This window comes from Procambarus clarkii, chromosome 36 (assembly GCF_040958095.1).
Source record: "Procambarus clarkii isolate CNS0578487 chromosome 36, FALCON_Pclarkii_2.0, whole genome shotgun sequence".
In the NCBI taxonomy this organism is placed as follows: Eukaryota; Metazoa; Arthropoda; class Malacostraca; order Decapoda; family Cambaridae; genus Procambarus; species Procambarus clarkii.
Window position 1 is genome coordinate 43,766,058 of NC_091185.1, and position 12,500 is coordinate 43,778,557.

Genomic DNA, 12,500 nt, shown 5'->3' on the forward strand with positions numbered 1-12,500 from the left:
GAAAACTTGGCTTATTAGGCAAATTGGGGCTTGTATAGTAGGCTGAGAAGTGCGTTCTGGCTACTAGGTACGACATATATAAATATATATATATATATAATATATATATATATATAATATATATATATATATATATATATATATATATATATATATATATATATATATATAATATATATATATATATATATATATATATATATATATATATATATATATATATATATATAATGTATTATATATATAATATATTATATATATAATATATATATATATATATATATATATATATATATATATATATATATATATATATATATATATATATATATATTATATACCCATAGGTTCTCTCTAATTGTGCTGAACGACTTTTCCTTTTCCTTCTTTTTCGTTTTTCTCCCCCCTCTTCTCCTATCTGCTTGTCGTTTCCTGCCGACCTTTTGCTTGTTTTGGTTATTTCTTTGGACTTCTTCTATTTTGACCCCCGGGTGCTTGAGGAGGCATACTCTTGCACCCGTAGAACTGTAGTAGCCAACGTCGAGAGCGAGGGGAACCCCCTTTCGTCACTGAACCCGATCTCGACGGACTGATAGTTCTTAAGGTGACGTTTGTGAGGCGCCACAACGCACCCCTAGGGGGCCCCGGTTTGATCGGCGATAACTTCTTATTGGGTGTCCTACCTCTAATTGTGACTCCATGGTGGGTGTAGGGGCACAATCGTGAGTGAAAGTGTTTCTTTTCGTGTCTATGTTGCTGAATGTTCCTCTTGTACCCTCTCAGGCTCGTGGGGTGGGCGACCAAGCCCCCGAGTCGGACTTTATTGAAAGACCAGGCTCTGTAGCCCCCACTGCATTGGGCCCCGACCTTGCTCCTCCTTTGACCCTCCTGACTACTCCCCTCGGCTCCCCTCCCTCCTTTGTGGTTGGGTAAAGCCCCAAGCCCCCGGTGGTGACCATCTCGTCCCCTGGCACGGCTCAGTCTCTAGTTGTGACTACTGCGCCTTTTAACCCCTCTCTCTCTTGGGGTTCTCAATGCCGTCCTCGAAACGGCCGCACTCGCTCGATTCCTTCCCGTTTTGATGCCTATCAAGCCTTGTTTGGTCCCGCTTCGTGGGCCAAATACTTTGATCTCCTCTCTCTTGATTCTGCATATCTTGACGATTTCTCCCTTCATAGGCACCTTCTTGATTCCGTAGATGCCTCTGTCACCTTCAACCCCACCCGTCTCTGTACACATGTCGTTGCTGCTCCTTCTCAGGATGTAGCCTCCCGCTTGGCTGCTTTATCCTGCCTTGGCGAGACCCCTGTTCGGGTCTCCAAAAACGCTCGGTTGAATGCCAGTGTTGGCACTATTCTCCTTCCGCCCCATGTTGCAACTGGTGTTCGGAACCTGCAGGACTGCCACGATTATATTCAGCATATCCTTGAGGCCCAGGGCCATTCTGTCCTCCAGGTAGACACATTTACTCGTCCCCCTCGTGGTCATCGCCGTCAGCCCCTTTGGGTTGTGAAGATTACTTTTGATGGTTGGACCCTTCGGCCTTCTGTCATTCTTGCTGGTGCCAGGTGCTCTGTCCAGGAGTACATTCCTTCTCCTAGGCTCTGTAACAAGTGTTGGAGGTTTGGGCATGGTGCCCTCCGCTGCTCTGGGACTGTCTCTCTCTGTCCTTTGTGTGGCGGCGATGGTCACTCTAAGTCGGAGTGCACTTCTCCCCAGGCTCGCTGCTTCAACTGTGGTGAGGCCCATCCTACCTTCTCCTGTGCGTGTATCCATTACAAGCTTGAGGCTGCCGTCCTCAACTCTAAGCACCGGGAGCGTTTGTCTTTTCCTGAGGCGAGGCGCCAGGTTCACCGGCTCCCGCCTTATGCTACCATCTCTTATGCTCGTGTGTTGCGCTCTTCCTCTCCTCGTCCTTCCCACCTTCCTCAGACTCACAACCGTTTCCGGGCCTTGGACCTTGATACACCCACTGCCCCCTCCTCTGTTCCTTTGAGTTCTGTCCCGAAGGGTCTCCTCCTGGTCCTCTGAGGTTCCCATTCTTTCTACCCAGTCTGTCATGTCTCCTGAGTCTTCTTCCTCGTCTCCCTTCGATCCTCCTTCCCATCCTTCTCCTCCGTTTATCGATTCTCCCCGCCGCCTGTCAGTGCGGGCTGATGACCATCGCTCTCCTAATGGTCATCATGTGTGCTCTTGTTCAGCTTCTCCTGTTAAGACGCTGGAATCCGTTGCCCAGTACGTAGTTTCTGGGACACCCATCTCTTTCAGTCAGAAGAGTAAGCCTGGCTCCTCTCCTTCCTCCTCCTCAGTGGGTAAGAAGGCTTCGCTTTCTTCCTCGGCCCCTACTTCTGACTCTATCGCTCCTTCCCCTCCCATTTCGGTAGATTCACCCCCTGTTCCTGCTATGGAAGTTTCTTTGGCCTCCGCTTCCCTCTCAGTTGCTCCCCTTGCGGAGGTGCGCTCCCTTCTTTCTGCTGCTGGCCTTGCCTGCTCCTCTCGGTTGCCTCCTCCTCCTCCTCCTCCAGACCCCGCCCATCCACCTCTAGTCTGTTCTCCCGCTTCCTTCGCTCCATCTTTGCTCAGTTTACCCATGCCCCCTAACCCTGACTTTGCTGACCCTGATCTTCTTTAACGTGCTATGTTGCTCTTTCGCCTTTGTTTCTTATTTGTTTTCTGTTATTGTCTTTTCTCTTCTCGTCGATGTATATTCTTCAATGGAACATTCGGGGTTATTATGCCAACTTCCTTGAACTCCAACTTCTGATTTTGCGGTTTTCGCCCCTTTGTGTCTGTCTTCAGGAGGCGATGCTTGGTGCTCGTCCTGGTCGCTTTCGTGGCTATTTCTTTATCCCCCCCCCCACCAGTTGTTGCTGGGGCTCCTAACTCCTCCGCTCTCTTCATTCGCTCTGATGTTCCCTTTGTCCCCTTACTTTTTCCTTCGCTTCTCCATTATTTTGCTGCTCGTATCTTTGTTATCTTTGTGGAGAAAGGGTACACCGTTCGTTCCATTTATCTCCCCTCGAGTGTCCCGCTTTCTCTTTCTGATCTGAAATACCTAATGGATCCTTGCCGGACCCTGTGCTCCTTCTGGGTGATTTCAATTGTTGTCATTCTCTTTGGGGTGATGTTCTGACGAACACCCGAGGTCGCCTTCTTGATCCGTTTGTCCTCTCTTCTTCACTGTCTCTTCTGAATTCTGGTGAGCCCACGCATTTTGATTCTCGGACTCGCACCCTTTCCTGTCTTGATCTTTCTCTTTGCTCGTCTTCTCTTTACTTAGATTTCACGTGGCAGGTTCTTGATGACCTCCATGGCAGTGACCATTTCCCCATCCTTGTTACCTTTTTCTCTTTTCACCCTCCCCTCTCCTTCCCTAGGTGGCAATTTGCTAAAGCGGACTGGAACCTATTTACCCTCAGTACTGCTCTCTCTGACCTCTCCCTTCTGCCTCTCCCTCTCTCTCTCCTCCTTTTTCATGACACTGTCTTCGACCCTGCCCTCTGCTCTATTCCTCGCTCTTCCTCTTGGGGTCCACGGAAGTGCGTTCCCTGGTGGAATGCAGACTGTGCTCGGGCTGTAGGCGTGCAGCCTGGAAGAGACACCGCCGTCGGTAGACGGCCGATTCTTTTCTTTACTTTTGGAAGGCGAGTGCGGTGGCCTGTAGGGCCATCCGTATGGCTAACCGTGAACGTTGGGCATCTTATGTCTCCACCATTACGTCCGAAACTCCTCTGCCACAGACCTGGAAGCGTATCCGCAAGATAGCGGGTAAGTTCGTTCTTGATGTTTCACCGGTCCTTCACCTCCGTGGTACTCTTGTGGCGGACCCGTTGCAGGTCGCTACCAAACTGGGTTCCCACTTTTCTTCTGTTAGCTCTGGTCTTCATGTTCCCCAATCTTTCCTTCTTCATAAACCTGTCCTTGAATCTCATCCTTTAGATTTCTTCACTCGTCTTCGACTTCCCTATAACGATCCCTTCTCTCTCTCTCTCTGAACTTCGTTCTGCCCGTTCTGCGGTTCTACGGCGGCGGGCTCTGATGGCATTCATTATGAGATGCTTCGCCATCTCCCTCCGTGCACGTCTCAGTATTTACTGAGTGTGTATAATCGGATCTGGGAGTCGTCGTCAGTCCCTGAGGACTGGCTCGATGCCGTTGTCCTCCCTGTTCGCAAACCAGGGTCTCTGGGAACATCCCCTAAGAACTTTCGCCCTATTGCCGTCACAAGTTGTGTCTGCAAACTCTTTGAACGTATGGTTAACGTTCGTCTGATGTGATTCCTGGAACACCATCACCTCCTCTCCCCTTCTCAATTTGGTTTCCGCAAGTGCCGCAGCACAACGGATGTCTTGGTGAACTTGGAGGTCTATATTCGTACTGCTTTTGCTACGAAGACCTCCGTTGTTGCCTTTCTTTTTGACCTGGAAAAGGCTTACGACACCACTTGGCGATATCATATTCTATCCCAGCTTCATTCTTTTGGCCTTCGTGGTCATCTCCCTCTCTTTCTCCGCATCTTCCTCTCTCGTCATTCCTTTCAGGTGAGGCTTGGTACCGCTCTCTCTGTTGGTTATCTGGACTTTGACTCTTATATTGAATTATTTAATAATGATAAGTAACATAAATCGAAGGACCACCCACTTTTGAGAAAAGAGGGAAAACAAATAAAGGTGATCATAAGATAAACACTATAGAACCAATGCCTATGGATGATGATTGATTTAACAATCACTTAAAACAATGAATAGACTGTATTAAAGTCAAAGCCTCAAATATCAACATTGGGGGGTTATTTCTAGAAGTTCATATATATCTTGGAACCAGTGTGTTTCATCACTAGTTCATTAAAGGGTTAGTAACAAGAATATTATATGATGATTAAGAAGAATTCATTCTCATTTAAAGTTCATGAGGCTATCAAATTATGCTAGATTTCTTAAATCATATAAATGAAATATTCTTGACTAATGATTAATTATCAACGTCACTTACTGAAATAAGATATACATTGAAACTGATTCAGTTGCTTAGCTGTGATAGTGAACGAAGATGTAAAGTCGTGATGGCGTCATCTGGTACTTGCTGTAACACGTGTGCCCGAGCGTGGCGTGGGAAATGGAGAAGACCACGGCCGCTTCAACCCAAGCTGAAATTCCAACTAAATGTACAAATTGTCTATACCAGGTAAATTGTGTCATCACTATTCATTAGGAGGGACAGAGTAAAATCCTTACGGACGTTGTTTGGGGAGGTCTAGCAGCATAACGATGAATACAGTGTCAGAAATTTCAAGGAGCTCAATTAAATTATAAGAACACTTAACCTGTTGATTATCCACCGATGCAATCCACAGATCGCTATTATGCCGATTAATAGCAAGGGTCTGGCGTTGTGACTGGTAATTCGCCTCTCCCAGGACGCTCGTGCCGTAATTCTGGTGGCGTCTCTAGCAATGGCGTCGCTACCTCTCGTGATGATAGCGTCGCTAGCAATGGCGTCTCCACGCCGCCTCCTCCCTCAACCCTCTCACACGTATTCACAATTGAATTTAGTAAAGACGGAAAATTCTTTTCGTGTGATTACTTTATGTAATGCGTTAATGAGAACAGGGTTGCAATTGTAAAGAATTAAATAATATCTAAATTCTCGTTAAATGGTGTTAATCGAGAAATGGAGAGAATTTCTATTTCCTCCATAGCGTTCGTATATAACAGATAAAACTGTTATTAACTAAAAATATCACTAAATAACTCTCGGTTATTGGATCATTAGTGATTATATTATCAGTAATTAATTATTATACAGAATACTGATAAAAGTAGAGAACCTTATTCAATTCTGTAACATATTGGTAATAATTATGTCCTGCGGAACATTATCTGACGCAATATGCCTCTCGATATCGTGAGAATTTTAGCAAATGACGTGCAGATAGAGAAATATTAATTTATGTTAAGTATTACAGTTAGTAAGGTTAATTGATACTGTAATTAATATACAACAGTAGTGTATTGTGATACAATAGAGGTGTATCAGTGTTGGAATTTTCCAACACTCTCTGCCTGTTTTTAGCAATACGAAGGTGTGCCTCAGGGTTATCTTGAGGTTATCTTGAGATGATTTCGGGGCTTTAGTGTCCCCGCGGCTCGGTCCTCGACCAGGCCTCCATCCCCAGGAAGCAGCCCGTGACAGCTGACTAACTCCCAGGTACCTATTTACTGCTAGGTAACAGGGGCATTCCGGGTGAAAGAAACTTTGCCAATTTGTTTCTGCCTCATGCGGGAATCGAACCCGCGCCACAGAATTACGAGTCCTGCGCGCTATCCACCAGGCTACGAGGCCCGTACGAGGGTAGTGTTCTAAGCACTACTCTTTTTCTGGTTGCCCTCTATGGTCTTCTTTCCTCTCTTCCTTCAGGCACCTTCTCCGCTCTCTATGTCGATGATCTTACCATTTGCTGCAAGGGTGATGATTCGCCTCTCCTTCAACGCCGGCTTGAACCTGCGATTAATGCCGTGTCGTCTTGGGCCACCAATCATGGCTTCAAGTTCTCTACTGCAAAGACTTGTGCCATGACTTTTACTCGGAAACGGGTCGTTCGTCGTCTTTCTTTGTCACTTTATGGTCATCCCCTTGAGTACAAAGATTCCGTGAAGCTTTTGGGGTTATTCTTTGACACTCGTTTGTCTTGGTCTCCCCATATCTCTTACCTCCGTGTTGAGTGCTCTAAGGCCCTTGCCCTCCTTCGGGTATTGTCCCAAACTTCTTGGGGAGCGGATAGGCGCACTCTCCTTGCTTTACATTCCTCTCTCGTCCTGTCTAAGCTCGATTATGGTTACCCTACTTACTCCTCTGCTTCTCCTTCTATTCTTCGCCGTCTTGATGCATTGCACCATACTGGGTTGCGCCTCGGTTCTGGTACCTTCGGTTCGACTCCCATCCTCAGCTTGTATTTTGATGCTGGCTTCCTATCTCTCCAGGACTGCCGTGATCGCTACTGCCTTCGCTACTTTGCGCGGTCCTTGCAACATCCTTCCTCTCGCCTTTGTCGTGCTTTAACTTTTACCCCTTCTGCGGTTCCTGTTCCTCTTCACCACCTCCCTCTTTCTGTCCGGTTGTCTCGCTTACAGAGTTCTCTTTCCATTCGTATTTCTAATATTTCTCCTCGTGTTGTTCCTTCTTTGCCCTCCTGGAGAGTCCCCCTTCCACAGTTTTGTACATCCTTGACCCGCATCCCTAAAGATTTTACCCCTCCTACGGTTCTAAAACGCCTTTTTCTTGAGCACTTTTCTTCTCACTCCCACTCCGTTTCCGTCTTCATCGATGGGTCTAAGTCTGTAGACGGTGTTGGCTACTCTGTTGTTTTTCCTGATCACACTTATATGTGTCGCTTACCTCCAGAGACTAGCATCTTCACAATGGAGATTTATGCTGTTCTCTATGCTCCTCGTCTCCTGCTCTCTCGTTGTCAATTTTCCTTTGTGGTTGTTATTGACTCTCGTAGTGCAGTCATGGCTCTCGGGTCCTTTAATCCGGTTCATCCAGTTGTTGTCGAGATCCAGCATTGGCTGTTTCTTGTTCACAGTAAACTTAAGTCGGTTGACTTTTGTTGGGTTCCCAGCCATATTGGTGTCTCTTTAAATGAGCGTGCGGATGCTACTGCCAGGGAAGCTATCCGCTCTTGTCCCATCTCTCGTAAAGGTATTCCTTATTCCGACTTTTACCTGGTTATCCATTCCTCCATCCTTACCCGTTGGCAGGCTTGTTGATCGTCTGTTACTGGTAACAAGCTACGTTCTCTTAAAAGTTGCATGTCCTCCTGGCCGTCCTCCTACCACTGTAAACGGCGATGAGAAACGGCTCTGGCGAGGTTGCGTATTGGCAATACTCGCTTAACTCATGGTCACGTGATGGCGTGCCGCCCTGCTCCTTATTGTCCTAATTGCATTGTCCCTCTTACAGTCGTGCATATCCTTGTTGAATGTCCTGACTTCCGGGACGAGTGTGTGTCTTGTTTTCCAACAGGCCCCCACGGTCGCTTGTCTCTCGAAAGTATTCTTGGTGACTCGGATACTTTTGATATCGTTCGCCTTATGCGTTTCTGTTCTTGTGTTGGCATCCTTGGTGATATTTATCGCACTCTGATTATCCCGCACATTTGATGGTGCTACATAGCCTTCCCAGTTTGGTTCCTTCTTTTTCATAATTACTTATTTGTATGTGACGGCCTCGCTTTGTATGTTAGACTGAATAATATTGTTAAGTTCGTAGACGTCTTTGTTCTTGGCCCGCAAGAATAGCTCATTCACTTAGCCAATCGTGATCCTTATAATATGTTTGAATATTGGGAATTACTTTTTTAACCAATGCTTCTTTTGACGTCACTAAATTGCAGAAGTTATGAGGCAATGAAATTCGTCCTGAGGTCAGATCAACCGGCACGTTTCCGTTCCCAATTTCTAGAAACTGATGTGAGAATATCTCAGCTGATGGATCGTTTTGCAACTGGACACGCACATTTGTAGTTAATTTTAACGACTTTACGTGATGCCACAAAGTAGAGTATTTCAGGCAAGCATTCATTTCGTCCACTGGGGTCGATCGAGGAATTACAGGTAATGTTTGCCTGAAATTTCCTGCAAGCAATATTATGCGTTCCCAAATGGTCTGATGTTTCCAAGCAAACCTTACAATTATCGATCAACAGCCTCGATCGATTTTTTGTAGTCCATTGTGCATTTTTTCCAAACAATATGTTTGCATTTTTGCAATACTTTTTCCATGCCGGATCTTTTGGAAATGTTGCACTTAGGAGTTTAAAATCAATTGCATGTTCAATGGCAATTTCAAAGCCGAATGAGCAGTTCCTCCACCTGATAGAAATATTGCAGCTATTCTGGACGACGCAAGAGCTATTACTATGCCATTTTAGGATCGAATTCTTGCCAGAATCAATCTAATTAGGAACGTTTTACCAGTTCTTCTTGGCGCATTTAAGAAGATTTCTCCAGTCCCATTATTGGCAGTTTGAATTATTTGATCGTAAAGGCTTCTTTGCTCAAGTGTTGTCTTAGGAATATTTGATTGCACGTACGACAACAGATCACCCGTGTTGTAATTTTGTTCACGACGCAATTCTACAATGGACGAAGCAGCAGCAGATAGATTCGTTGATGGCATTCCCAATAGAATAAATATTTTGTTTGCGATTTCTAAGCACAAATCTTCAATCATTATCAACGCTTTGCTGTAGATTTCTGCTGAGAAATCCATGTTGATATTTGAAATTCCTTGCGTATTCGATGGACACTATCTGAAGCCGTGTGCGATTAATATTTTTCCCATAACTCTGTTGGAGATGGAGAGCAGGCGGTCAATATGATATCAAGCAATGCACGAATTTGATTTAGATGTGACGTGTTTGACGCGTCATTAATGCATACAACCCAGCGTAAGTTGTTCGCTAATAAATTCAGAACTTGACATGCATTACGGAAAGTGGCATGTGTTACGCCGTTTGACAAATCTCAATTGCTGGAAAGACATTGAACCCGGGCACATTTACCAATATCATGCGAAGAAAAAAAGCATTCATCTTGATTGGGATGCACAGTGTACAGTCTGCCAAATGTAGTTTGTTTGAATATGCCAGGTTGTCCGGCGACTCGTTCTCCTCGTTTGCGTCGTTCAAATGAATTTCTACTCCTATTCCATATGTAATACGTAGCCACTTCCGAATACAACAGTGTTTTCGCAAATGCATTATCATGACATAATGTGAAAAAAGCAGTTAACATTGTTGCCGGTAGATTCATTGCTATTTGTTGCACATTTGCAGCTGTGAAATAAACGCGTTGTCCATTCTCTTGTTTTCAAAATGAAAACAAAAAATACTAACCATATATATATCAATTCAAACGCAGATCAATCGACACAGCTCCAGTCCACCGTCTATATAGAAATTGCACTAAAAAATAAGAACAGTTAAAGAGACGATAGGAAAAATAATGAAAAAAATAAAAATAAACTATACTCACGAAATGAACGGTATGGTAAACAACACAGCTCAATTTGAATGAAATGTCACACAAAATAATTAAATCAATATGAAATTAAATCAAAAGCTATGAAAATTCTCTTTATCAATCCAATCAGAAACGCTGAAATGGCATTGTAACATATTTAGTATAAGATGTGTATTGCTCTTTCATGCAACAGATGGCGCTGTTTTTCAAGAAAAGCATAGTTTTACCTGTCACAGGTGTGGCATCTATACTTATACTAATGAAATGAATGGTATGGTAAACAACACAGCTCAATTCCAACACAATGTCACACATAATAATTCAATAAAAATTAAATATATCGAAACCTATGAAAATAAAGTATATCAATGCAATCGGAAACATTGAAATTTAATTCGTGACATATTTAGTAAACCGTGCATGTTGCTATTATGTGCAGCAGATGGCGTTGTTTTTAAAAAAACACATGTTTTTATCTGTCACATAGGTGGCATCGATATAGTAGGTACATGAAAAGACTTGCCTATTCGAATGGAACGTTGTATCAAAATTTCAAAGAAATCGGTGAAGAACTTTTTTGAGATTACAGCATGTGTTGCCCTTACGTCCAACAGATGGCGCTGTTTTTCCAAAAATGCATGTTTTTTCCTGTCACAGGTGAAGCATGTATATAGTAGATAAATAAAAAGACGCGCCTATTCGAATGCAACGTTGTGTCAAAATTTCTAAACAATCGGTAAAGATGTTTCAAAGATTTCCTCCACATGGAAAACACATGAAAAACAGTTTTTCAGAAAAAAAACATGCTTTTTTATCCGTCACAGACGTGAAATAAATATAGTATGTATATAAAATACTTGCCGGATGTGAATGGAACGTTGTGTGAAAATTTCAAAGCAATCGGTAAAGAACTTTCAGAGATTAGCGATTTTGAACAAACGAACATTTCCATTTTTATTTATATAGATTATTTATATAAATGAAAATGTAAATATAAGGTCCGATGCCTTCCCAAATGATCTCATGCTCCCATCAGAAAATTGGGAACATCAAGTGATCTGATGTTCCCATCACTGAAATATAAAAATAAACAGTTAAAAAATTAAATGAAAATATTAAAAAAACAAAAAAATCAACTATACACACGAAATGAACGGTATGGTAAACAACACAGCTCAATTCCTACGCAATTCACACAAAATAATTAAATGAAAATTAAAATAAATCAATCTTTGTAAATTCTATTTATCAATGCAATCAGAAATGCTGAAATGGAATTGTAACATATTTAGAATAGTATGTGTATTGCTTTTACATGCAACAGATGGCGCTGTTTTACAAGAAAAACATTGTTTCACCTGTCACAGGTGTGGCATCTATACTTATACTTACGAAATGAATGGTATGGTAACAACACAGCTCAATTCCAACACAATGTCACACATAATAATTCAATAAAAAATAAAATATATAGAAATCTATGAAAATAAAATTTTTCAATGCAATCGGAAACATTGAAATGAAATTCGTGACATATTTAGTATACCGTGCATGTTGCTATTATATGCAACAGATGGCGCGGTTTTTCAAAAACGCATGTTTTTATCTGTCACAGGGGTGGCATCGATATAGTAGGTATATGAAAAGACGCGCCTATTCGAATGCAACGTTGTATAAAAATTTCAAAGTACTCAGTGAAGAACTTTTTTAAATTGCAGCATGTGTTGCCCTTACGTCCAAAATATGGCGGTGTTTAAAAAAAAAATGTTTATTCCTGTCACAGGTGAGGCATTTATATAGATATATAAAAAGACGCGTCTATTCGAATGCAACGTTGTGTCAAAATTTGAAAACAATCGGTAAAGACGTTTTAAAGATTTCCTTCACATGGAAAAACACATGATAAACACCGTTTTTTTTTTTAGAAAAAAACATGTTTTTTATCCGTCACAGAAGAGACATCTATTAAGTATGTACATAAATACCTTGCCGGATGCGAATGGAATATTGTGTGAAAATTTCAAAGCAATCGGTGAGGAACTTTCGGAGATTAGCGATTTTAAACAAACGAACATTTCTATTTTTATTAAATAGACTAGCAGTACCCGCCCACGCGTTGCTGTGGCTTAGCAACGTATGAGCATTGCTGAGCCACAGCAAACTTCCCTGTCCCCTCAGTCTTCCTACCATTCCCCCCCTCACCCGTCTCCCCGGCCTCACAACCATTTCCCCATTCCACCATCCCCTCTTTCTTCCCACCATTCTCCACTTCCCTGTCTCTTTGTCCTCCACACTATTCTCCATTCCCACATCCCCTCGTCCCCACCTTCTCAAACTCCATTGTCCCCTCGTCCTTCCCCACTATTTCCCCTCCCTTGTCCCCTCGTCCTCCCCAACATATCTCTTTCCGTCTCCATATCCTCCCCACCATATCTCACTTCCGTCCCCTCGTCATTGCCACCATTCCCTAATCCC

General features: G+C 43.1%; 1 protein-coding gene across 1 annotated transcript in view; it reads left to right on the top strand.

The window, feature by feature from the left end:
- Nucleotides 1-12,500, top strand: part of LOC138371801 (uncharacterized) — a 226,866-nt gene that overhangs the window by 31,712 nt on the left and 182,654 nt on the right. Inside the window, exon 3 of the mRNA XM_069336826.1 lies at nt 7,402-7,701. Coding sequence (XP_069192927.1) covers nt 7,402-7,701 — 300 coding nt within the window. The remainder of the gene's footprint in view (nt 1-7,401; nt 7,702-12,500) is intronic.